Consider the following 27,582-nt stretch of genomic DNA (forward strand, 5'->3'; position numbering starts at 1 on the left):
AAAATTCATGTAAATCCCACCAGGGTTAAACAGGTCCAGCATAAGTGTTTATGTTTAGGTTAAAACTGTGTTAAGTAAAGGTTTAAGAATGTTCCATCCTCATTGGTCATGTCCAGTATAATTTTCTCTGTGGCTGAGGGAATAAGAGCTCAAAAGCCAATTTTATGTCATGGATATGGATGGAAGTGCTGGCAAACACTCTAGGCCTGATTTACTCTGAATCCTCTTCAGAGGAAACTTCACATCTTGGATCATCAACATTGTCTTCTCGCCATGAAACACTTTCTTCCACATCACATATTTTCCCACAAGAGTGTCCGCCTGAGGTATTTCGATGGGAATTTGACCTGAGTTCAACACACATGCTACACTCATCAATAAATATCTGTACATCGAACTACTAATGAACAAACTAATGATTTTGAGAAGGTGGGCTTATTTTTATCATTTTCTTCATTTTTGACCTTTGAGAACTGTATTTATAGCATAATAATCCAAGATCATGGGTCCACTTATTAACTTTTTTGAGCATTAAACCACTTAAACCAGTCTTCTTAAGTGATCATCCAATCTGATTGCCAGAAAAAATGACCACAGATATTGCATATTATTATGAAGTAGTAATAATGCAGATACATTGTAATAAAGCTGTGTTAACGTGTGTTAAGTTTAGGCATAAAAAAACACTTGGTCATGGTTGACAAATGATGAGTCTCTATAGCTGCTTTTAACATCCATGACAACTGCACAGGGGTGAATATTTTTAAAACTCAGCTGTTAACATTTTATTAAGGCCCAAAGTCACATATATTTAAGGGCGCAGCTGCTTGGTTGACATACTGTTTGCAAGGCAACGCGCCACAGTCTTTGAGTCATATCCATTCCTTGCTCCTCCATAGCTATACCCTGCTATGGTGACATAACTATGTACATTATCTATAGAGTGCATGGAAGTGGTTTACAACTGGTAGGTAGTGGTCCAAAAAAGGGTCGTGGGTCCATTCTGAATGGGCTGCAAGTGACTTGTGAACTCAAATTTATGGGGGAATTTTTTTTTTAAGTACAATGAAATTCCAGCACAGGGCTTTGATTTTGAAGTGCCGTTTCTATTTATTCTTACTATATGTTGTTTATATTTCATTGTGTTCAAAGCCAACGTGTCATTTACATTTTGTGAAAAATAATTGAATATTTGGTAAATTATCTAATGTGTGGACCTTGTACGAATGACAAAGAAAAAATCTGGACTCCATGCCTGGACCAGATGGGAACCACTGGTGTAGGGTATTGCCTATAGGTAACATGCCATCCACCATCCCCTCCAGCTTCTAATCAAAAAAGCTACGTCATATATTATGTAATTTTGGAAATGTTTATATGATATTGATAAATATATAATGTAACAAATTCCTGTAGAAATGTACAATATTACACTTTCTTCTGGGGACTGGGCTCCAGCATCAGTGACGGACAGTTGGAAGCTCCAAAAAGTAAATAAGTAGACCTCTCAAAACATAACATTTCACAGTACATCTTCTATTCCAGTTTCACATCCAAGACCAAGAGCCACAAAGTGTGTGTTTCTTGAACCCAGATTGACCCCCAATGTCTGGAAAGTTTACTCATTCTTATTCATTGTAGACACAGTCAGTCAGTCATTTTCTGTAACCGCTTGTCCTTATAAGGGTCGCGGGGGGGCCGGAGCCTCATTGTAGACACGCCCTATAATAATGGTATCGTATCTCATATTCTGTGGAAACAGGAGGAGATAAGTGACGATACTTGTTTGACTCATTACGATATTTTAAAATAATTCATTTTCATTTGTAAAATGTGCGCATTGTCATACTGCACCTATCAGTGATCACTCAGTGACTCATTGATTCAAGGGAAAAATGTGACTTATTGGCACATCAACATATATGAGGCTGTTTCAACAACCAGCCAGTGGAAAATGGTTGAAACTCATAATTTATGTTTAACAAAATCACCGGATGAGGTTCCATGGAAACTGGTCTTTTTTAAAAGTTGCATTTCCCTAAAACATTCTTAGTTTAACAGTTTCAAAAACTCTGAGTCATGAGTGTCTGAAAAAGGTGAATTTCATGTTAATTCCTTCACAACAGAACAATTCACCGTTGTACAAGTTGTACAAGCTTTTCATTTAAAAAAGATTAATGTAGGCACAGGAAAATTTATAATTTTTTAGGCGCAGGGAAATTACTGTAGACAGGGGCAGATTATGGATCCCTGGGCACAACCATGGAAAAATCCTCACCACCATAGGAGCAAGATACACTTATTTTATATATTTTTTTATCCTCTTTTGTTGTTGTTTTGCTTCTGCTTGAAGTTGTTTTGAATCTCTCAGTGGTTTAGTGTTCCTTTTTTTGTCAATGGTTGCTATGCCCCTCGTAACTGCTTTATGTGTCTTTGTGGTTTGTGGACTCTTTTTAGTTATTTTACATCTTCTTGTAGTAGTTTTATGACTCTTTGTGGTTATTTTACATCTTGTAGTACTTTTATGACTCTTTGTTGTCATTGTATGGCTCTTATAGTTGGTTTCCATCTCTTTGTAGTTGCTTTTTGTCTTTTTGAAGTCATTTTTATCTCATTGTCATCATTTTATGTCTTATTGTAGTTGCTTTAGGGATATTTGTAATTGTTGTTAATCTCTTTGTTTAGTCATTGATGAATCCCTTTGTAGTCTCTTTGTAGTTTTTTTTTGTCTCTTTGTGATTGTTTGACCCTTTTGTTGTCATTTTGAGTCTCACTGTGCATTTGCAGCTGTTTTGCATCTTTGCAGCTGTTTTATGTTTCTTTGTGGTTATTTTACATCTTGTAGTACTTTTATGACTCTTTGTTGTCATTGTATGGCTCTTATAGTTGGTTTCCATCTCTTTGTAGTTGCTTTTTGTCTTTTTGAAGTCATTTTTATCTCATTGTCATCATTTTATGTCTTATTGTAGTTGCTTTAGGGATATTTGTAATTGTTGTTAATCTCTTTGTTTAGTCATTGATGAATCCCTTTGTAGTCTCTTTGTAGTTTTTTTTTTGTCTCTTTGTGATTGTTTGACCCTTTTGTTGTCATTTTGAGTCTCACTGTGCATTTGCAGCTGTTTTGCATCTTTGCAGCTGTTTTATGTTTCTTTGTGGTCATTTAGAATATCTTCCTGGGTGGCATGTGTTAATATGTATTAAATGCTGCAGTTGAATTTCACTACAGCACCCGAAAGTTGGGGCCCTTGGGCCTTGGCCCGGAAGGCCTGTTCAGTAATGCATCCATGACTATAGACTTTTCATTTAGTGATATGACAGAGATACATTTACTTTATCTCAAATTATTCTCAGATCATGACATCAGGACACAGTCTTTGCATTTTTCCCATCTTAAAAACACTTAGGGGAAAATTATCACAGACCTAACACCTTGCTGGCTATTTCAGGTCTCTTTTTTTCATTAATATTTTGAGGGGGCAGTTTGGCCTTCACTTTGACAGTTCTTAGTAAAGTAGGACAGAAAAAAATAAGAAAAGCATTAGAGAAGATGTGTGTTGTAAGTTTGCATATCAGATACAGAGACCCACAGGACATTTAGTGTTAGATGTGATGAAGTCATAGATTCCAGTAAATGAGAAGCCAGATTGATGTAATCTAAATATGAGTTTCATTTTAGGCAAGAGAGAACTGGAAACAAGTTCATTACACCACAGAAAAAACAGTTTTATGTTGGTCTGTTGGTCAGTCAGACGAACACCTCATTTAATACTTCCTAAAGCATTATCGCCTTCATTTAGCTGCCATTTGCTCAATTCAGCCTTGCTTTACGCACGTGGAAGTGGTTTGACCTTTTGAATGGCGACTCTACAACTCATCCGCAAACCACACAAAACGCCCACACAGGTACAGTACAGTTCCTTAAATACTTCACAAAGGACACTAATGCTGCTGTCAAACCCTCTTTGGCAGAAGTGTCGACATGCACATCATCAGCATGGTGAGTATTCTGTATAACTATATTCTGTTGAAGTTTAGGATGATAAAATCCAGCATAGGCAGATGTGATAATGATTTAGATCATATTTGATGGGATATAAAATGGACATTAGTCAAATTATCATCAGATGAAAAGCAGACAGGATTTTGGACACTATTTTTTAAGGTTTTATGTAAATTCTCAAGTGATCAAATATTTTTCTTACAATTGATGCCAGCACTATCGATGTATTTTCACATATAGAGCAACTCATTTTTACTCTGGGGAGATACAGTTTGTCCAACAGAAAAACAAACAAGTTAAATTTTTACCTCTGCAACTGGTAAAAAGCAATCTTCTTGAATGTTATTGAGACATGTGCAGGAAATATTGATGCTGTAGGTTATGCAAATTAATTAAAGTGATTAAGAGCTAGGCAATTTTCAATTAAATATAAAATCACAGATACTTTTCAAATTAAATATTTCTTATTTGTATTATATTTCTGTATTTTTTCCAAAAAGGCAAAACAATAAATTAAAAATTAACTGAAAAGAAAGTTACAGTAACACAACACAATCCAAATATGACCCGAATGAACATGGAATTACAGCTGATCAGAATTTTAAAAAATGGGACAAAATGATCATCTGTGTTACATGATAACTCATCTTTTGTCTTCAAGTTTCTAATATCTTTCCGATGTTACTGGTCTTTGACATTTCGTTGCAGTGTAGTTCTACATGGTGGTAAGTGTTGCAGTGTATCAAAAAAAAAAAAAAAAAGATGTAGTATAGGCACTAGTTGCAGTAGTAATATCATAATATTTTTATTTATCATAATAAATATTACAAAAAAAGAAAACATTTTCGTGTAACAACACAGAGACTGCAGTAACCGTAACTAACAGTGTCATGTTTCTCTCCTCAGCTTCTCTTACCGGGGCTGTTCTTGCTCTTTGGTGTTGAATCCGTTCCCACCTTTGTGCACCAAGATGCCGCCGGGAATACCCTCATCTGCAACAAGTGTCAACCGGGCACGTACATGGTTGCTTACTGCACCGCTACCACGCCCACCAAGTGCGAGCCCTGCAAAAGCCAGCATTTCACTGAGCTGTGGAACTACCTGCCCAAGTGTCTGTACTGCTACAACTTCTGCACTGAGAACCAGGAGGTGGAGACAGAGTGCAGCGCGACCACCAACAGGGTCTGTCGCTGCAAAGAGGGTTTCTATATGACCGGTGACTTCTGCATGAGACATGCAGAGTGCGGACCAGGACACGGTGTTAAAACGAAAGGTATTTATCAGGGAAGGTTTCTTCCCTGGTTTCTTGTTTTACTTGAAGAATTTTGTCATCAATTAGCTTCCATCACTGTGGTATACGCTGAGAACCATAATAATAATAATAATAATAATAATAATAATAATAATAATAATAATAATAGTGTCCTATAAATACTTTGACGTTTAAAGGATAAATTAACGAAGTACATTCGAAATTCTGCTAAAATACGCACGATCACTTGGGCTCTCCGGAGCAACAACGGTATTTTGAAACACTATAATAAATCATAATGCATTGTTTTCCTTTGTAGGTACGCCGCAAACTAACACTGTTTGTGAAAGCTGCTCCGATGGCTACTTCTCTGCCTCATCTTCTGCGCTGGAGTCGTGCGTAAAACACCAGGAATGTGCAAGCGGACAGATTGCGCTACTCCCTGGATCAGTTACCCACGACAAAATGTGTGGCTCCTGCGAGGATCTTGCAAACGGAGGTGTGTACCTACCGTTTTAACCGCCCAGCACTTAATTATAACATTCATACAAGGATTTGAAGTCCCCGAGGTAATTTTTAGTTTTAAAAAAAAGTTTGATTTAACGCTCACGTCACGTTGTACAATTTTGTTACTCAGGTGAGACTCTCAGAGCTTTCGTGTCAGGATTCTTCAGTATGCACAGGATGCGCGTGGCTAAAATGAAGACATTTGTTTCCACGTAAGCCTACTCTCTTGATGCACCTTTTCGACTACTTTTCACCTCTTAATTCACTAAATGCATAGACACTAATAAACAATCATCTCCCTTCAACAGGTATATTCATAAGTCGGGAGCGGGAACTCTCCCCAAACATAGAGGTCCTCTCATGGATCAGATCAGAGCGTGGATTGCCCAGGCTCCAGATGAGCAGCTGAAGAAACTGCCACAGATGCTGAAGGAATCCCAGCTCTGCTCCATGACTGAAAAACTAGGGAAGATAGTCGGTGACATCCAGCAGCAGAGCCCAAACTGCACTTCACCATTCGTTGTGTAAATGTAGGCTGACAGAGTCCATGGCACAAATATTAACAAAGTACCTCTTACTCATATTTGGCATTTTTGCCCACTTGAAAACAAATATTTTAAGTTATTTGTCATTTGCATGTTAATTGAGAGTATATGCTCAACCTTAAACTGACAGGAATATTTAATAGATGGGGGTGAAAACTGACGAACTGTTCTTACTTGTCACTTGGGAGAAATATGCAAATATTTTAACATCATATTGTGACATTACATAATGGGTAGTACATGATACTTGTATTTCAAAGTGAGCTATATCTAAAATAAATGCTGTCATAGAAATAAATGAAAATCTGTAAAGTTGTGTCACATCAAACTGATAACTAAGCAGCTAAATAAAGTAGAATGATATGTTTTCATCTGAGCCTGGCTGTAATTTAACCAAATCACCACAGGGTGTCGCCCTCTCCTCTCTTTGCCTCTTTGGTTATTGTTGACCAAAGCATTTGAACTTGCAGTACAGTGCACTGTATATAGCCTAGTATACCGAATTGTGTATAAACAGTGTCAGAGACACTTACTTACTTACTTACTTAATTCATTTAGATTTTCATATTCATATTCCATTATTCACCAAAAACGTATGGTCTTTCTACAGAACACCCTATTGCACTGTCCAAACAAGTACTGCAACCTGTCACTCATTAACATGGTTTACCAGGTGAATTGCTCCAAAAGAATTCGGCAGTTGTAGATTTTCTCAATAAAAGCATTTAAATTTATTTTAAATGTCCAAGAACGAAGGAAAGAATCAGACAGAGGAGCCGCACACTTTGTTTTAAACTCGAAGTCATTTTAAATTGTGCAAGATTTTTGTCAAACAGAGATCGTTGTCACATACAAGCATGAGTATACTGAATACAACACATGAAAGTTAGACAAAATATACACATAACATCAAAACAAACAAACAAACAAACAAACTCTCATCATAAAAACTGCTATCTAGAAAGACACATGGAATAAAGAGGGAAAGAGGTTGGGGGAAGTATTTAATGTCCGAGAATGTAGCTAAATGCACTGCTGTTTATTTATTCAATAATATTTACCAATGTTATCGAAAATATTCATTTTCGCCTTGAGGTTGGGATGCTCTGGTACTAAATTATGAATTGTATATTTGTTATTTTCAAAAGGAAAATACAATATGGGCAATCATAAAACAAACAGATTTTACTTTCTTGTTCAGTCTTGCAGAAAGTAGCTACATTTGTTATCAACATCTGAAAACCTGAAAACAAACATAAACAGGGCTGAGTGTATTTATAGCCTACAAATAGTCGTGATTTCAGAGTAATCTTGTCAGAGGCTAGGCCTTTTTTAATCTGCTATGTTATGTATAGCTGTATTATTTATTGGGACTGGTGTTAGTCCCCCCAGCCTCCTCCTGTGCTGTAACACAAGCATGGGATTAGGACCTCTTGAGACCTCGTCAAGGACCACTAGAGGTCCCTGGATCCCAGTTTGGGAACCACCATTGTACCCTGCTCATTAATATCGGTCTGACACCAGCACCACCGCCCCCTCCTGCCACGCCACACCGCCCCGGCATCGCATCGGCTCCCTTGCTGTCGCATCACCGAGCGGGGAGGGGCCCCGGTTCCCACTATTGGCTGGTGAGCTACTGTGTTACCGACAGCTTTCCGGTAGGGCCACAGCCAGAGAGCGTGAGCGGTGGTCTTTTCATCTCCCTGAAGCGCTGAATCTGCTGGCGATCAACATGATTTTAAGACCACTCTAGCGGCTGTATTTTCTCACTCTTTCTTCAGCATACAACCTCTGAACCCTGAGTAAACCGAGAGGAGATGCATAAACGTGGATACATTGTCCGGACACCGTAAGAGGAGGAGAGGAGCATGTAACCGGGAGAAACACACCGGCGGCGGCTGCGGCACCACCTGACACTCTCGTGCTCCTTGTTCTCTCATAATTTGAGGCTTCTCGATGTTTTGACTGAACTCTTCTCGTCTTTTTGGATATTATCTTCAGCAAAATGAGCGAAGAGGTGTCTGAGGTCCCCAAAGAGCTTCTGGGTAAGCTCAAATCATTCGTAGCCATGTGTTCAGACTGGAACAATCACTGATACTGCCTCTAACTCACAGTGTGCATGTGCTCCTCAGTCACTACTGTAGTGTCCTCATTGAACTGCAACAACAAAATATCCACGCATACATTTTTTTCCCCGCTGGGACACAATAATAATGCTTTTATCTCCTGTAGTATTGATAATGTCCAATTCCTATCCTCACAGGTGCGCTTTTATTGTGAAAACCTTAATGTGGGGGCGATTATCACTTTCCAAAAATATACAGTGGGATTACTAAAATGCATTTCTCACGGTGAAACAGTCAAAAACAGACATGACTTCAGGCTGTTTATAATTTCTCATCTCCAATGAGACAGTAAACGCTTTAGCTGCAGCAAAGCTTGAAGCTGTGTATACATGGAGCCCTGCTGTTGTTGATCAAGGTACTGTTGATGTGATGTGGTCTACTGCCTATATTTGGAAGAACAGAAAGCTTGATAGTTTAGGTGTGACTGGTCAGCCTGTCATCACACATTACTAACTTGTAGGATTATTTTCCCTGCAGTAACCTTGGTCCACTCCTGCCTGGAGTTTAACCTCGCTCGGGTTGTCCTCTTAGCTAAAGTCATGTTTTTTATGATTTATTTGTACTGATTGTGGACGCACATCAGAGTCATACAGCTTGTTTGGCTCGAGCCCAGGGTTTCTTTGTTTGGCAAAGTAGCTCAGCTTTTGACACTTCAGTGCAATGTTGGACAAGCTCAAGCTCTTTCTGTCTCTCTCCATCTCTTGTGGACACACACAATGTTCTTTTTGGCTGTATTTAAGGGACTCACAGTGCAGAATGTAGATGAGACTGAAGGAAAATGCTAGGTCATGTAGTCACTTGGTCAGACATGCATTCACTCACTGAGTCACTGAATGTTTCAGCCAGTCTGTCGCTTATTTTACTGTTGTTTGAGCTCTTGCAGTGGTTAAAAAAAGCAGATGCTTGAAGACAAAAAGTGTGTTTCTTTCTTCAGTTCAACATAGGAATTTCACAGTCTTAATGTTAAAGTTTATGGAGTGTAGCATCTTCTTTTTACCTGTTAATATTCAATACAGCCTTAAGTTCCCCCTTAAGTAGCTTTAAGTTAGTTAAAATCATCTTATTCTACTTTGTCTGCAAGTAACACATCTCTATGTTCTCTGTCATCTTCTACCTCAACTTCAGCGAACCTACAATGTTTGCAATTATTGAATTATTCAAACTCAGGCTGAATGTTTTTTATGGCTGAACCTTTCTATCAGTTGGAAATATTTGAAATGTCTTGTTCATCATTTCTCCCCAAAATCTGCCTAACACATTTGGTATCATTGGACATTTTTGGGATTTGAATTAGAATTTAACATGACGGATCGACCAGTAGGTCCACGTGGTCAGTGTGAGTCCTCTGGAAAGTATTTTGGATGTGCACAAATTCAATTTTTTAGCTCTGTAGACCACCAAGGTTATCGTGAGGTTAGAGAAACTCATTAACAATGTTTTTAGTTTCTAGAACAAATTTAAAAAAGATGACTATAACCTGTTGAGATACCAAGAACCTGTTTTAATGGGACTCATTCTTTGTTTATCTGACTGTAGAAGAAGATATTTTAACAGAGTTCTTGTGGTCCAACCTGGAGTCAACAAGTTATTTAATTTCAACCCCTGTCCTCAAGAATTTCCCTGATTCTCCCAACTCTGCCCTCTTGACGAAAGGAAATTGGTTGGTCATGATCATGTCTCATACATCATGTGGTGTTGTCTGGATGAGTAAATAACCCGCCATTGTTTTGAACATTCACTGGTGCCAGTGATTCAGCAGCATACGAGATCACTCTCAGCATCCAGAACTTTTAAGAAATTTCTGCGTGATGCTGCAGACAGAAACAAACTGGAACCAACGCGGAGCCGTGAGGTGCACACATTCAGAAACTGTGTTTGTGTGCTAGGAAGATATTGCTGATGTTGTGATAGAAGACAATGGGGAGAAGCAAACACAAAACGGTTTTTGAAAGATGTCTGGGAAACATTTTCCTTAAGGTGATAGGGCAAAAAAAAATGACTCCGGTTTCCCATCAGAAGCTGGTATGTTTGGCAGTAGAAGCTGGTATCTTGGAGCATTAAGTGTTGCCATGGTGCGTCTCAACATGGGCGCTGTGTTGTGTTGTCTGAACATTGAAGAGTTCTGACTGTATGGGATACTTTTGTGCCTTTCACTTGACACTTTAACTTGAACAACAAAAAAAGTAGACATTAGCTGGTGTTAAATGCAAGAAACACATTTTTTTTTTGCTATCGAAGTTCCAACTTCCAAATTGCAGCATAAAAAAATACATTTTTTAGTTCATGTTTACTTGTTAATGTTAGTTATTTAGTAAGTTAGTTTGCAACTTTGCTTGTCCTGCATGTTTTAGATTTACTGCAACACAGCTGATGGAATGATCACCTGGTCAGCTGGCAGCTTCGGGAGTTCATAACAAGTTGATCATTTGTATCAGCTGTGTTGGAGCAGCCATTTAAAACAAAAAAAAACATTATTCAACAATACAGCATACAAAATACAGTATGTCAGGCATAAAACAAGAGCACACAAATACACGAGAGATGATAATTTCAATTCCAATGACAGATAAATGACATTTTACAAAGAATTAAATAATCATAATATCAATACATAAATCATTACAAATCTTAAATGAAAGAAATAAGAATGGACACAGAGAGAAAGAAAAGCAAACAAACACAAACAATTCATTTCATATCAGGGGGTTCACTAATTTAGTCTTTGTAATATTCTAAAAACCGTTTAGTTTTGTTGTTGTCTGTAAGAGCAAGAGAGGAAAACATTGAGTTAAAATCAATCAAGAAAAGATGGAAAGAGGGCTGGGAACCTAAAAACTACTGTTTGTGGATAAAGAATTTCTCCATTAAATAAATAAAATAAAGAAACGAACAGCATAGTTCAAAGACTTGTTACTCATCATAATAACAGATTATATTGTTAATGGTAAAATAAAGACTAACAATGGAGTCACTGAATACATGAGAACTTACATCATACCAAAAATTCTTTGTTATTCTACACTGAAAGAATAAGTAGAGTGAAGTTTCATCAGCATGTTCATAGAAAGAACAAGAGTTATCAGGATCCATATATCCTAAAATTTCAGAATTCACAGCTCTAGTCTGTGACATCATCAGCACCCCAGTCAGGATTGGCCGCGGGTCAATAAATGGGAGACTGACTTTATGGGCTTGTGAATTGTTTGTTCGGGCTTTTTACAAGGCCATAGGTCCCTGATTCCCCACCTTCCACACGAGTCCCTACTGAAAATTATCCCACTGTGACCTTCTGCACACATGCCTTAACTGCCTAATAGGAACCACAGAGCAGCTGGCTGTTTAATATCCGCTCCTGTGCTGTCACAGTTTTAACAAAGGAGCAGAAAAAAATGAAGTAGAAAAATTATATAGTAAATGAGCTTTTATTTTGTCTGGGACCAAAAACTGCCCAGACTTATTAAAACATAGATGGTTTCATTTTTTTGTAAAAAACAAACAAACATTAAAACAACAACACTGGAGACATCTCTGTGCCTCATGAGTTCATGGCTACAGTTTAAAAAATGCTGCAATAGGAAATGAAGTGCATTTTCTATGTAGCTGGCAGATGAATCATTTTGCACTTTGCCTAATTATTAGTTTCACTTTGATCTGATGATGGTTTGTGGAAGCCTGTGGGCGAGGATACACTGCATGCCAGCACAGATGTACACACAGAATCCCTTTCTGTCTCAGACACATGTGCACAGACTGTATCAGCCGCTGTGTGGTGGCTGAGTGAGGAACGTGGAGAGGCGGCTGACCCAGTTCTGCTTTGTAGACCAGTTCCCTGGCAGCGGGTGGGTGTGAACTGGGGCTGAACGCTGTGGGAAAATAATCTAATTGCTATCTTTTGGACCAAATTGCAGTTTTGATTCACTATGCATTTTTAAGTTCCTCATCTTCTGTTTTTTTTACTCACTATAAAGCAATTAATCATTCTGTAGTAGGACCAACACAGCATTAGACACAGTCAACAAACAGTTTGTACTCACTGCACCGTCAGGAGAGGCAAACCAAGCAAATGTTCAGGCCACCCAAAAACATTTGTGAAAGAGTCCCTTGATGGCCACTTATATTGGGAAATTTTAAAATGACAACTATGGTACCCTCTTAAAACTCCCATAATCGCAATGCACAGCCGCTGCCCCAAAAAAGTTAGCTAGTTACCGTATGACAGCAGGGAACTGTGAGTTAGGACAGTCAGCTAGCTACCTGTAACTGTCAGTATGGTAGGTGTAACCATCAATACAATTACAAAGAAGTATACCTTTCTGGTCACCAGAACACCAGGGGGTTTCAGGGGGCCTCGATGGGCTTTTTTGCTCGGGGCCCCCCAAGGTCTAGGATCACTACTGTATAGGCAATACTGCTTTTTTCATGTAGGCTGTGTAATGATGAAATGAGTTTAACTGATGCATTAGTTGATATGGATGCCATCCTTATTAAGTTCTTGAATTGTGAAGACCTGCAGTCATACCATAAATTGCAACTTCATAATCACCACGACCGAACTTAAAATCTGGAAAAAAAAGAACAAGCACTGCAGAATAACAGTCTCACATATAATGAAAAACAAATAGAAATCTATAGAGTATTGTAACATATTACAAAAGCTTAAGTGCACACTGACTGATTATGGCTCTACCATTTTGCATTATTTTTATGGACTAACTAAACTTCAGCATGTGTGTGTTGTTTTTGTGAGCATTGCTGAAGTTAGCATTTGGCTCAAAGCTTCACCGACTCACAAAGCCACTGGCTGTGTATGGACTTGAAGTGCAGTATTGTGACTGAAAGCAGAGCCACACAGAGCTACAGACATTATAGTGTCATGTTTTTCTTTTGCTGAGCAATGCTATATAGCTTACAAAGATGGTAATAAACAGTCAAACCTAAATGTGAGATCAGTCCTTCCCTGTCTCTCTAACTGGCTGGACAGTGGAGAGCCCTGTGATTTCGATAGGCTATCAGTCAGATCAAATCGAAGAAGGTGGGTCAGTTTGCGACCAGAAGTTAATAAGCCTATATCTTTTTTTTGTCTTGTCACTCATAGAAGTAATGAGATAATGAGCCAAATGAGGTCTGACTGCGCCATTAGTCACATTGCTTGTTAAATGTCCTGAATGGTTAATTGATTTTCAAAATTGTTGTTTCATTGATTTTTTGTTTATCTGACTTTTGTTTCAGTAAGTGTGTATATAAGGACATGCACACAGTTTTTTTTGTTTAACAGTTAGACTGACTGTGTGTGTGTGTGTGTGTGTGTGTGTGTGTATTCGATGTCAGAATCATTTTCTCACATCTCATTGCAGATGTGCCAAAATCTGACACAAATCAGTCCTCAGGAGAGGGACTCATAATGCGAAAATTAAATGAAAAGTAGAAGAAAGCTAATTTTTCCCGTGGTGTGTTAAAATTGGGCTTGTTACATTTATCACCAAGTTATTTTCTTAACAGTAGATCTGGAGAATCATTCCCCCCTGTGGCAGAAGCGCAGTGATCCATGCTCTGCTGTACAAGTCAAAATGTTGAACTCAACATATTGAACTCAGCTTGAGCTTTTGATTCAGATTGGATCTGTGGGAAAGAGAATAAAGAGATGCTCTTTGTAATGCATGATAAACCACTTGAAAGCAATTTTCTTCCTCTTTTAATTCAATGCACAGATATGCAAACATTTCCAAGTGAATCTCTCCTTATTTTATCTCCTCTCTTATCTGCAGAGAGTGTGAGGGATGCAGTGGGGAGGAAGGTGAAGCTGTCGCTGAGGAGGAGAGTCAAACTGGAGATCAAAGGAGACAAGACGGAGAACAGAGTCTTGGTGAGTCAAATCCTGCCGTTTTCAAGCTATTCCTTCATTAAGGGGAGGAATTCTTTGTCATTTTCTCCCATGTTTCTCTGCTCTTAAAATGTACAGTTTTCAGGACATCAAACCCCCCTAGGTTTTCCCTCTATTGTATTCGGCACTTGAAAGACATTCATTATTTAACCATCACAGTGAGCAGCACTTCAGTGCGCTGCCACTCTGTCTTTTCAAATTCAGTTAATACTTTGATTTGGGTGTAATTTCATGCAAACCAAAGTCAGAGAGATTGTGAGAAACAGCACTGGCATCACCCTGAACGTCTCCTGTCTCATTTTAGTCTGAGGACTGGGCATTGTGGTGATGTCGTAATAAGAAAATCCAAAAACTGTTTCCAAAAAGCATCATTATCTTTCAGTCCTGCTGGTCACACCCACTTTATGTGAGACCAGAATCATTTTGAATGCAGAGAGGTTTCTTCCTGCAATCTTTTTCATTTATAAGAAGGTTTTGCAGACGATTCCTAGCATGCTTGCCCAGTATTTGGGTCATGTGATTTTCTCTGTGGGGTAGCCAATGTGTGCCAAAGTTTTAAGAGACTGTTGCAAATTGCACAAGAAAGTGTTGCACAGGATCTGAAAGACTAATGATCTGTCGCAGTTTGATGAGTCGGACTGAAAAGTAGAAGTGGACCACAGATTTAGTAAGTTATCCCATAGACTGTGACTTTAGCCTCGTTTTTTTTTCCTAGCCTATACATTTTGGCAAATAAGGACCATTAAAAGAACGCTGAATTAGCTATGAGCTGTTCTTAATTTTAGTGTACCCACTGGTGTGCTGACAACCATGACTGGATTACTGATTGATACTAAAGAATACTTCAAAATGTGGGGACGAGTGGATTTTTCGACATTTTTTTGCAATCAAAAAGATAATGATGTCTTTGGAAAATTGAAAGGTGTAGCATACTATGCAGGAATTTCCAATTCTTACTGTTAGTGTTTGTAAACAGTATCGGCAGTCAAAGTGAAAATGGAGCCATGATTCACGCCACTACGCCTTGCTTTATTTTCAGTTTTTTTCAGCATTGTGTCCACAATTTTCGTAGTTTGATCTTGGATGTGTATTGCCTATGGTCTTGTACCTGGTCTCGACCTTCCATTAAGTCCCAACGTCACCTGCATACTTTGTCTAAGATCAACCCGAACACAGCAAAATAATAAGAAAGTACAGGCAGAGGGCGGAGAGTCTCTGCTGATAAATGCAATGCTCCACACCTCTAGTGGGTCATAACTGATCATTTTGATTGATAACTTAAGAGTCTGTTATTGTCTTTTCAAAAAATCCCGCATAGTATACCTTTAAGTCACACTTAATCTAAAGTATGTGTGCTGTTTGTGTGTTCAGAGTTATGACTCCAAGAAGAAGTACAATCAGGACCCCAATTTGGCAATTGAGCGCCAAAGGGGTTGCTCGTAACACCTGCACACACCTGTCACATTCACTTCACTCAGTATCTGTCTTACGTCTCTCCCTCCTGAAAGTCTTAATTTAGCCTCCCTGAAAAGTCATGCTACAACATTAAAAGAAGCAGCTAAAGTTAAACACATATGCCCAATACTGAGGTAATTCATTCATCTAGTAACACCCTGACTATGTATCCTGATCACAGCCCTCAGTGTGTGTTTTAGCCAGGTGGAAATAGCAGCTCAGACCATTAACTGCTGGCCACGGAGCAGTAAATCCACCAAACGCTAAATAATTAATAACTGGTAGATCATTAAAAATGCATATTGGCTCTTTCTGGGCTTAAACCGGATAAAAAGCTGAAGATAGTTAAGACAGAAAAGTTCCCTCAGTAAATCAGTGTCTGAGCAGGCTCCATAAAGTTTGATAGTTGAATCAGAGAGCTTTCAGTTACTGTGAATGAATCTGCATGTTAATTTTGTTTGGCTCTGAGTGGAAATAGCAAGAGCCTATTAGTTGTACAACCCTCAGTGGAATGAGAAGCTTTTAGTTATACAGCTCTGTGAGGGATACACAAAGAAATTAGTATGAAGAAGAACTTTCAAACGCTCTGTGAATAACCAAGTTGTCTGCTGTGAGATTTGATATTGTGTGACATTAACAAAACTTTAAGCCCGACCTCTGAGCATAATAACATTTGCATGCTTATTATTCATTTTAACTCTAATATTCAGACATTTGTCGTTACTAGAGCAAATGATATATGTTGTTAAGGGACATGCAGAGAGAGGTGAGAGACAGAAATAATGAGCTTCACCTTTGCATCTCTTGTACTTTGCTAAATGATGTCGGAGCACGCTGAGGTTGGAAGAGTGAGTTCCTTTGCAAGAACATTGCATTTGTCAGTTTATGTGGGTAATCATTAATTAGAGACACACCATCATTACTGCTGGATTCTGAGTCATCAGTGTTATATCAGCTAGAAACATGGAGATCTACAGCAATATTCATTTGGCTTTGTGTGATCATTTTATAATATTCATTTTATAATATTCACTAAATCTTGACTTAAAGGAAAATTCCTGGATTTTTTTTTACTAATGCTTTACGTCATCTTTTTAGAAATTTGTTAAAAATGACTTAGATAGAACAACCTCATTTAGTGGAAGCATCATGAGCCTCCTACAGATTTCTAAATAAACTTTAATTTTACATAAACTTTTATCCCTAAATTCAATACAAAGCAAACAGAAAGTAGCCAAGCTAGATTAGCTATTGAACAGTGTAGCTAGCTATAGGGATGTACAACTGGGCAACAGTATGTATGTCTTATGATCCAGAACGGCCACATTTGTGAGAATAATGCAGGCCTCACAAACGACTTTTTAAGCAATTTCACTGCTGCAGACAAATTTCCAATATGGGAATAAAATCATCAGAGTTTTACCTCAGTTGGTGCTGGCTCCCATGATCTCTATCGTTTGGTGCAAGGTTGGCATAAATCTCAGTTTGAGCTGTCTTAAGTCAATCTTTTCTTCATCTTCCCATTGTGACAGAATTAAATAAGTTTAATATTATCATTGGTTTTAAGTCTTGGATCATGTAAATACAGAAATTCAATGATGTGAAGAGTCTCAACAACCAATGCATGCATGCAAATTGGATAGACGGTATACATGTAGGGGACGCTGGGGAGGCGCAAGATCATGAAAAACTCTCAGTTCTCTTGTACTGTGGAACAGAAGGAGAAACTGGTTGAGTTGTGGAGTGAACAAGAGTCTGTGTTTAATTCAACATGTATTTGATCCACCAAGGAGCACTTAATTTAGTGAGAAATCCTCATTTTTGATAGTTTGCCTCCCATTCCCACAGTGTCCTGCCACTAAAGCAGCTAACCAAAGCAGTCTGGTGGTGAGTTAAGGAGACAAAACCCAAAATTTTAAGTTTGTATGCACATACAGTTTATCTTTATGGATTATTATAATGCTGAATTGGCAAGGATAATGTCACCATGTGAAGCCTTTGTTTTGTTTCCAGAAAAATGTGGTTTCTAAGAACTGCTTATGTGTCAAATCTTTAAAGGAAGTCCGACGTAATATTTCCACCCGGAGCAGGATGTGAAATAATCTTAAAGGCACCTGGTAATAGTCTTGCAAATAGTGACCGTGCAAGATCCCCAGTCTTTGCAAAATCTTATAGTCTGTTAAAAACTCAATTTGTCCGTAGATGGGAGAGGGTGTCAGACTGAAGTCTTCCAAACGTATTTTCAAAGTCTACCAGTATATGATAGGCATTAGTTAAGTTTTTTTTTGTAATCTTGTCCAGTCAAGGGTTCGTTTTGGCAATGACTCTCTTGGCGTGGTTATGACAACAATGTCATCATGTGGGAGCTGGAAACAGAGGCATAGTAGTGCAAAACAATGCAAAGAAGTGGGAGTCAGTACTGGGAAGTGAGGAATTCCAGTGGAGTGGCTCTGGTATTTCATCCAGACGCAGAGCATGAGAATGACTCGGTGAGTTTGTATCAGCGCTCTGCTTGAGCGGACTGAACAAATAAACCACTGTTTGTTGGTCTGCAGAAAAACACAGTTTGAGAGACCAATTATACAGGAAGTGGCTCAGAGAGAAAACAAACATGATGAACTTTTAGCCTGTGAGTGTAATCGTATCTCATGTTAGACATGATGAAAGAAAAATATATTCACAAATAGTTTTAGATCAGATGTTATAATCAAATGTTGACTGTAAAGTGAAACACAGTCTGTGGTGTTTCTGAGAAGCGTACCAGCATGATGCAGCAAAATGTTAAAGGACCATTTTACTGAAGAGTGAAGAAGATCACTTAACTTGTACTGGGGTTCCTGTGCATCCTGTAAAAACTGTTGTATAATCTGTTCTTTTTAAAATCTGAATTAGGAAGTCCTTCAGCCTTATGGAAGTGCAATTTTATATTGCAGGAATATGTATAAGTATACAAATTCTGTTAACGACAGAGCCGGTTGTCTACACAGGGTACAGGGTATAAAGGCAAGTGTATCCCCTGCCTAAGATGTCTAGCACTTTCAAGCTGTATGAGCAGAGTAATCTGTTTGACTAACAGAAGATAAAAAGTAACTAATTTAATTGACTGACTTGCTCTGCTGCTTGCTTCCTGTGACTGACAGTGAAACTCACACCAGTGGGTGTGTTATCTAATCTGTACCGTTCAAGACATTACCGTATTAATGTGAAAGAGTTGTCTTATTAAGCCACTTTTACATTATATTGTACCCCATGACAATGTACATTAGAGATTTTAAAGGACTATACCATAAGTATTGAGCATCTGTATATCATTATGACACGTCTAGCTGTCTGTTATGCCCTTTCCATTGTGTTATTTCTAAGTTTTAATCCCCGCAAGTGTCAAACACATAACCGATCTATCTCCCACTATGATTTACAGTCCACATTTAATGTTTTTCTCTGACATTTATTGAATTTCTCGTCGGCTTACTGCAGCCACATACAGTTTGATTTACTTCAGACAATGCAGGGAATGTATCTGCAGTGTAAACTACACCGATAATGAAGGGAGTAATATGGTTATTTCCTCTATCAATTTGCTTGTCTGTCAAATACACACAAGTCTTTCCCTCCTTTTTTTTTCCCGCGGAGCTTCACTCAGACTGGGAGTGGAGCACTACAGTGCCCGAGGCATCTCTTAAGCACACTAAAGCTTGATAGATACAGTCATCTCCCTCCTTTGAAGACGGAGGGATGAAGGAGGTAGAGATAATAACATCAGTCCATCAAACACACCCCGGGGAAGAGACGAAGGGAGAGGAGGAGGAAGAAGGGGGGAGAGGTAGTGTATAGTCCAGAGAGGAAGGAGGGAGTAAAAAGAGAGGAGTTACAGAGAAAAACAAGTTTGTACTATAAATCATCATAATAAAAGTTTTACAGAAGTAAAGGGTTGCTAATAGCATTGCAAAATAAATTAATTCAATATAAATCTATAATATAAAAGGAGGAACAGCTTGACTCCCATGATTTTGTCAGACTCAAAGATCATAATGTGTTCTGTTGTCCTGCTATTACTCATGTGGCAGTGTTACTCATTCACAGATCCCTGGCTCCCATTTAAAAGTACAACACTGGAGGGTTGGCGCAGTGTCAAACTTCCTCTTGATCTCCTCGTGTGAATAAAGGAAAGTGTATGGGCGTGTGTGTTTGTCCAAGCCAGAGACTGTCACCAATAGTTAACTGCTTTATTGCATCGCATTGTTTGCTTTGTATGTGGGAGTGGCACTAACACAGCACAGAGCTGTTACACATCAACACAATTAGATCGAGAGTAACACAGATTTTAATCTAGTTCTCGCTTTACTTTGAAGATGGTGAAAAGGGTAAAGCAGATATCTGACTGCGTGGTGTCAGCATTCAGAAAAAACAAGTGATGACAATGGTTTTATGTTAAGAGCGACAACAGGAAGCTCAACATTACATGTTGACGTGTTCACACTGTAGAGAATAATCTGTCATGCTGCTGACTTGTGTCACTCAAAATCAAGCCTTAGGGGTTTTCTGTATCACAGACACAACATGATAAAACGTGGACTGATCCTGTCTAGTCACCACATCAGAAGCAGTGCATTTAAAATTAAATTGAGAAATTGTGCATCAAAGTAGCTCTCTATATTGTTTTGTCTTCAAGTGTGATTTTCCACTTTTAAACCATAGTCTTTTCTTCAGTCCCGCCATAAATTACACAATGTATTCCGTTTCTCTCCCTCAGTTTGTCCTGATTTTGACCTTCATTGTCTTTAGCACACACTTGCACACATCACCCCTCATCACTTCACACATTGGTCTCTGAGAAAACTAAGGCCTCATCCACACTCATATGTTTTCATTTTGCAATGGCGTTTTAAAATGAAAATGATCTCTGGTAACGCGAGCATTTTAGCACCATTTCATAATTAATCTCTGTCTATACTAACGCCTGAAAACACATATCACATGACAGTGTAAACAGGAAGTGGTTTGTCTAGTGGTTAGTTGCTTGGTTATAGAAAATATTAGAGAGATGGGGTAAAATTACAAAAGGTATGCTGACCTAGCTACAATCTTTTGGCTTGACACACCAAGACAGATTAGGCCCAATTGGAGAACAAAGTTAGGAGGCAAGGTGTAAAAGCAGCAATAGTTATGCATTTTAAAATAAGAAGACGAGTGTGGATGCAGCCTAAATCTGTTGTGTATATATAAAAAAGTTTGTAGAGTGGATTTTTAAAAACTGAAACTGTAGTGACCTTTCTGTATTTTTCCCTGCCAAATTCTTCAAATGTGCCGGTTGTCCTAACATGACTCTGCAGATTTTAGCTTTGTAGAAAATGGGGTCATTTTACTGAAGCATAATTTAATAGAAGAAAATGTGGCCATTTCTAAGTCAAACAAAATGATGAGAACCACGCTGTTACAAAAGAACAATATATATTAAATGATTGTGTTTCATTGCAAATTCTCTGTGTTGTGATCCAGTGTTGTTTCTTAAAACACAACTATTTCTTAATGTTTCTGGTCACCTCTGTAAGACTAAATGCACTGTAATATAGTCCCATGGTGGAAAAGAACACCATGCTTACATGGGAGAACAGACCAAAGCCTAGAGTCTTTTCCAGATTGTCTTTCCCGCCACCGCTCTCTCCTTTTCATTAACCTGGAGGTCTGTCATTAGGGGCAGTGAGAAAATAGAAGTGACCCAGTTCTGTACTCCCTGATAATCACCTGTAATGTCCTCTCATGGGAACCTGCACTGGTATCTTTTGTTAATGGTGGTAAAACCACCTTCCTTGAAGGCTGCAGAGCAAGTATCCTCCACATTTAAAATTCCCTTTTATAACAGACTGTGGTATCCAGTCTTTGCTGCAGGCTGTTGGAGTTTTTCGTAGTGTGACTACTTTCTTTACAGAAAAGTTTTAAAAATAGCTGTGACTTTATTGCTGCCTTTACATTTTATTTTAGCTCTGCATGGTTGGTTGCTATTACTTTCCAGCGATCACTGAATGATGATCTATGAGTGAAGTGCTGGAAAAGAATCATTGAAAAAGGAGATAGAAAAGTATTTTATGGTGGAGCAATCAGCAGTCTTCATTAGACCTACAAGAAATACGAATGTTTATAGTATGTTAGGTGGTTTACAAACAGGCATGGGTTCATTGAAAAGTGTATGTCATGATTATCCTAGCCGAAACAGTTATTAGTACTTCAACTTGGTACTGAAACATCCTAGAATCACTTGAATTTACATTTAGTTAAAACTGATATTTTTATGACATCACAGGTAGGACAAACATCCTTATTAGTGAATCATTTTTATTGAGAAAGACAGATGATCATAAATGCCATGCTTTTTAACTATTTGAAATGGCCTGTTTCATATCATTTCATATGAAACATGCCGATCTTTTGTGTTTATGGAAGCTGACATGATATTCATGATTTTTTTTGAATGGTGGAGCTTCACTACGATCAATTTACTGTGTTTTTTTTTATGCGATCCAATGTGAAATTTGCTTATGTAACAGTGCAGCAGTGATTTAGTTTTGTCACATGTCTCAGTACATGCTGTAGTAAATGTATTTAATTTTTTAAAGACCTAAATTTGAATGCATTGTTGGGCTTTCTTGTCTGCAATGAGACTCATATACGATCCTTCTTTTAATAGAGAGCTAAACATGTTAAAGTTCACCATTCTGTGGAAAGCGAACGTCATTTTGTTTTGCTGTTATGTGCTTTTAAAGTGTCAGGCAACGTCATGGTTAATCTTTCTTTCCCTCCACTTTTCTTTTTTTTTTCTCTAAGTCAGTCAGCGGGTGTTTGTATTTTGGGATTTGTGGTCAGAGCAGAGTCTGACAAAAACCACAGTGACCTCACAGGGGTCTTCCCTTTTAGATTTGCTTTCATATTTGAGGTTGGGAATCGTTTTGTGTATACAGTATGTATTTGAATCTTTGCTTGGTCGAGTGAACTCAGAAATGCAGTTCTTTGTCCTTTAACTGAGGTTCAGCCGGAGTTCAAACAGTTATGTTGTTTGGCATGTAATCATTATGCCAATTAAATGGTTAATTCTGCTTCAAGGTTCTCTGTGTTTTTTACCATACAATGCTGTGGTGATTATTAACATAATTGAGGTGACATTCAGAGCTAACCAGGCAGAAAAAATGTGTCAAACAGGTCACTGTTTCCCTGCTGAGTACATCCTGCAGTGACTGTATAGTCCACTATAGCGTTGTCTTTGATGATTTGTGTTTTGTCAAATGGACTAGATTAGACCGCCGCAATCACTCTTAGAATTGCAGTTGTAATGTGATGTTCTGCCCTACAACACTGAAGAGGATTAAGGTGAAACTGAATATGATTTTTTACTCTTAAAGAAACAATTTGTAAGATTGGAGATTTAGTGTCATCAAGTGGTGAGGATTGTAACCAGATGAAATTGATGAAACTGGTTAGAATTTCTTTTGTGTTCATTGTTCAGGAGGTTTTTACCAGGAGCCAAAATATCCACCTCCTCTCCAAAACAAACAGAGGTGATTTAAAACTAGTAAAAACAACGAATAAAGCAGTTTTCACATCAGTCAGTGTTTCTCTGGCATTTGGTTTGTCGGAGGAGCTGCTAACTAAAGTGGCCAATAAGAAAACCGGAATGTTCCTATCTAGAGCCACTGTTTGGTTTGTTCGTTGTGTAGAAACATGGCGGTGCAACATGATGATCTCCATAAACGAGGACCCACCCCCTATGTAGATACTATAAAAGGCTCATTCTCAGGTAATGGACATCCATCAGTTTTTATTTTCAGGCGATTATACACAAAAACATACAAAACCTACTTCTTATATTCCATTTCTGACAATAATTCCCCTAAATCCTGCACACTGGACCTTCAAGTAACCTACTTTTCTTTTAGAGACAGTAATACCTGATGAATTGAGTCTCCAATACCTATTACCTGCTGTGTGCAGGAGACACCAACACAGAAAGGTCCCTTTTGGCAGAATTGAATCCACCTTGCCTGGAGGCAAGGGTGTCAAATATAGTTCAGTCCAGCTGTGAAACATCAGGGTGACTTGTTTCTTCCCTCACACAGATCAAAATATGGATATATTTAAATCTTTCAGTCTGCAATAATCTCATTAGTTACACTTCTTTACTTCTGCTTAAAGCAATGTGTTATCTTCTCGTTCCATTTAAATAGGATGAACCTAAAACAACATCTCACAGTATTTCCTCTCAACTTGATTTGCCATGTCATACTGTGACCAGTTCAACCACAGCTGTGTTTCAGAGTAGATTGAGTACAGATGCTAGTTTAGGTTAGTCAGGCAGTCTAATTTTAGCACACAAAGTATTCACACCATGCTATCAGACAGTTATTCTCAGCCTCTTTCTGAGTGGTTTGGTTTCTGTAATGTGCTGGATCAGACTCAGCTGACTGAGCTGGTTAATTAGGAGGAATTTTGTGTGGGGTTGGTGCTGAGTGTGTGTTTGTGTGTTTGTGTGTTTGCGTGTGTGTGTGTGTGTGTGTGTGTGTGTGTGTGTGTGTGTGTGTGTGTGTGTGCCTTGTATAGTGGACAAGGACTGTACTCCCTAGCATGGTCTTTAAGCACTTTATTGGCAAGCACCAGACATGGCAGCAGCTTTGTAGTTGTAGAGAAACAAACCATTCACACAGTCTCCTTTTCATTATGCACTCTGTGACCTCCTGAAGAAAGATGAGAACAAAAAGAGACCATAATGCACAGTAATGTTACAAAAAGATAAATCCAGTTCTCACAAATTAAATTAATAACCAAACTACATTTGTTGTCTAAAATATTCTTTTAAAATAGCCATGCATAAAATGCTGCACAACATGGCCCCAACAGTGCTCTCTGCTGATGCTAGCTTCATGGTAGCTCTGCCACCCACTCCTCAACAAATTGCTTTTAAATAATCAGATAATCAGATTTATGCATAAATGTAAATAAACCTTTAGCTCCAAAATTTAAAAACATTAATACGTTCACTTTACTCTGTAAAATAACTTCACATAAAAACACCACAGGTAAACAAAGCGAAAAAGATGCATACCTTCCCAGTGAACGATAATAATATTTTAACAACACTTGGGAACACTAAGAAACCCTCAGAGGGTAATATCAATAATGTAACAATAAAACAATAAAACACCAAATGTGTTGACGTGTACCTTTCAAAATAAAAGTTTCAGTAAAATCCACATAGGATTTCATAAAAATTTATTATGCCTCTATTATAACTTTTTTAAAAAATAAACTTATGTCAGTGTTTTTTCCTTCAAACTTCACATATAGAATCTCTCTGAACAAATATGCGAAGATCATGTACACATACAAATGTACACACATAGTAAAAGAACAAACAGGCAAAAATATAACTAAATAAATAAATAAATAATTGTTTGATACGAGTCCTGATGTTCTTGTAGGTAACAGTGTTATAAAAAACATTGATAGGTTTATGTTTTTGAAATATTCTATAAATGGTTTCTAGGTCAGGTAGAACACATTTACTTTTCCTCTAAATGAAAAAAGATTTTTTTCTCAATGAAAATGTTTCATCACATTGTTCAATAAAGATAGGTAGGCTGGTGGGTTTTTCTGTTTCCAGTTCAACAAAATCAGCCTACAATTTCAAAAATAGATCATGTTAAATTGGCTATTTGTCAGCTCTATTGTAGCCTCTTTCATTATTAACACAACGTATGCACTAGTAAACTTGTACACAACAGCTTGTGTTATTGCCTATGTCATACATTCATTTCAAATGTCCAAAGGGACTTACAGTTGTGTATGCATCATGAAAATCCTTTGCCATAATAGATAGAAACCATTCCCAGTGAAGCTGTCAGAATCAGGTTGAGCATGATGATTATGTCCTATAGTCTGTTCACTAACTGTCATGTTTTACAGACTACCAGTCTTTCTGTGTTGTAGTCTCCACCAAGCAATATAGGATTTTTACTAGCAAGGCTTAGCATGTTTCCAGCCCATAATGCCCTACAAAATCCTCCCTGGAGAGATATTAACCAGCTACACAGCCTAGCTCTATTTAAGCCCCGCCCACAGTCATTCATCTTCATTATCTCATAGGTCAGGGTCATCGTCACTCAGACAGTCTCAGTAATATAATTGAATATCATAGTGCTGACTTCCAATATGTCTGGGTTCACATTCAACCACAGGATCCTGATGTCTTGGTTTCCTATTTTAATGACAGTTAGTTTGAGTTTTGTTCAAATTCTGCAGTTTTGCTCCATGTGAATATGCTGAACTGGTCTGACTGGTCCTTTCTCCTGTGTGTTCTGTGTAGTCATACTGTGGGAAAAGTGCTGCTTGGTGCTGTAATGCAGTGGCCTGCTTGGTACAGTGTCAGGTCTGCTCTTGTTGGATGTAATTGAATGGGGTTTGTAGGTCACGGCAACGGTCAGCATTGATTGGATGATAATGACATTTGCGCACTATGTCATAGTAAACAGCCACAAAAACAATCGCACCTAATCAATGCAATGTTTTCTGTCAAAACACTGAGTGATGAAAATAAGACAACCTGCATAATTAATCTCCTCCGGAGGGGCTTGCCTGACGTGTTGGTTGCCCGTATGACTGAAGTCTTTAAATCCATATTTTAATCTTGAGGATTATTCAGACCCTGAGTTTTAAACCAGATCAATACAGATCAGAGGAGAGTGGAAGTGTGTTTATGATATTGGACAGTTTGTCTCTGCATTAAAGGACTCTGTCAAAGACAGCAGGGACACACATAGTTATTCACCAGGAGAACAACTGACTTCTCTACCAGCGCTGTCATATGATTTTGCCGCATGGTTTGTTTTTATGGCGTCCTTGCAGTTGATGTTGTATTACCATTTTTATTGTTGCCTTCTGCCAGCTGCTAACCTTCTACCCTGTTCCTCCATTGTTCTATTTCATATAATTTTATTCTTTATTCCCTTTAATTGTTTTATATTATTTTTCACATTATTACATATAGTATACAGATCTAACAGTGACACAGTGAAGCAAATACCCTCCCAGGTCACTGTGTTCTGGGTCTTTGTGAGCAGTGATGTGTGTCCATGTTTCCATGTGTGGGTGTGCTCATCATGAGTGTGGATTTTGACAGATCAGCAATATGTTGAACAGAGTATTGATGTTTTATAACCCTGACTCTATTAAATATAACACATTGCCTCGACACTGTTTTGCCGAAATAAGAGGATTTTGCACAAAAGCAGTGCCTTCCTCTCCTATTTTTTTTCCTAAACGTTGAGAGTCATTGTTGTATTTAGTGAATATTTGAAGAATCTTCAGTGGTTGTCACAGTATTTAGACATGTCACCTTTTGTGCTTAAATAAATTCTTCACCTACAAGATGATCATTTGTACAAAATGATCAATTACCCTGTGCTATGTAGAATTTGAGAAGAGAACTGTTTTTCTCCATAGTGAAAAAAGAAGCTTGATGAATCGGAATAAAAGGGGACTATGTTTAAACAGCAAAACATCTCTTTTCAAGTTTTTACACAACTAATGCACACAGTATAATCCAAGTCTTCATGTATTCAGTTATATGAACAGTATTTCTCAAAAATCCAGTCAAAAAAAACAAAAAACAAAAAAAGTGGTATTTAAAATAAGCAAAAGAGTTTGAGAAGTACTGAGCATACGACTGGTTAAGTCAAACTTGGATTATATACTGCAGGGGTGCTGGCTGCAGTGTTACTGTAGTTTTGGCCCCTTTTTTTCAATTCATCAAGAATTTTCCCTGTTGCTTG

The 27,582-nt window shown here is 38.1% G+C and overlaps 2 protein-coding genes across 3 annotated transcripts in view; both read left to right on the top strand.

Annotated features, from left to right (window-relative positions):
* The first annotated feature begins 131 nt into the window (after positions 1 to 131).
* Positions 132 to 6,680, top strand: LOC121945978 (tumor necrosis factor receptor superfamily member 5-like). Its single transcript, XM_042490366.2, has 5 exons — positions 132 to 3,997; positions 4,907 to 5,273; positions 5,572 to 5,751; positions 5,890 to 5,971; positions 6,068 to 6,680. Exons 1-5 carry the CDS (start codon positions 3,980 to 3,982, stop codon positions 6,285 to 6,287), a joined length of 867 nt encoding a protein of 288 aa, XP_042346300.1. The 5' UTR covers positions 132 to 3,979; the 3' UTR covers positions 6,288 to 6,680.
* A 1,170-nt stretch (positions 6,681 to 7,850) lies between these two features.
* Positions 7,851 to 27,582, top strand: part of LOC121945717 (F-actin-uncapping protein LRRC16A-like) — a 109,186-nt gene continuing 89,454 nt past the window's right edge. For both annotated transcript variants that reach the window (XM_042490014.2, XM_042490015.2), the window contains exons 1-2: positions 7,851 to 8,349; positions 14,196 to 14,293. In XM_042490014.2, coding sequence (XP_042345948.2) covers positions 8,310 to 8,349; positions 14,196 to 14,293 — 138 coding nt within the window. In that variant the 5' untranslated portion in view covers positions 7,851 to 8,309. The remainder of the gene's footprint in view (positions 8,350 to 14,195; positions 14,294 to 27,582) is intronic.

The sequence above is a fragment of the Plectropomus leopardus genome, chromosome 11 (assembly GCF_026936395.1).
Source record: "Plectropomus leopardus strain MGB_pleo_1.0 chromosome 11, ASM2693639v1, whole genome shotgun sequence".
In the NCBI taxonomy this organism is placed as follows: domain Eukaryota; kingdom Metazoa; phylum Chordata; class Actinopteri; order Perciformes; family Serranidae; genus Plectropomus; species Plectropomus leopardus.

Excerpts from the sequence above, each read along its gene's own strand:
- LOC121945978 (XM_042490366.2), top strand. Across the intron at positions 5,274-5,571 it reads ACACGGTGTTAAAACGAAAG|GTACGCCGCAAACTAACACT; the intron begins GTATTTATCAGG and ends TTTCCTTTGTAG. Across the intron at positions 5,972-6,067 it reads ATGAAGACATTTGTTTCCAC|GTATATTCATAAGTCGGGAG; the intron begins GTAAGCCTACTC and ends TCCCTTCAACAG.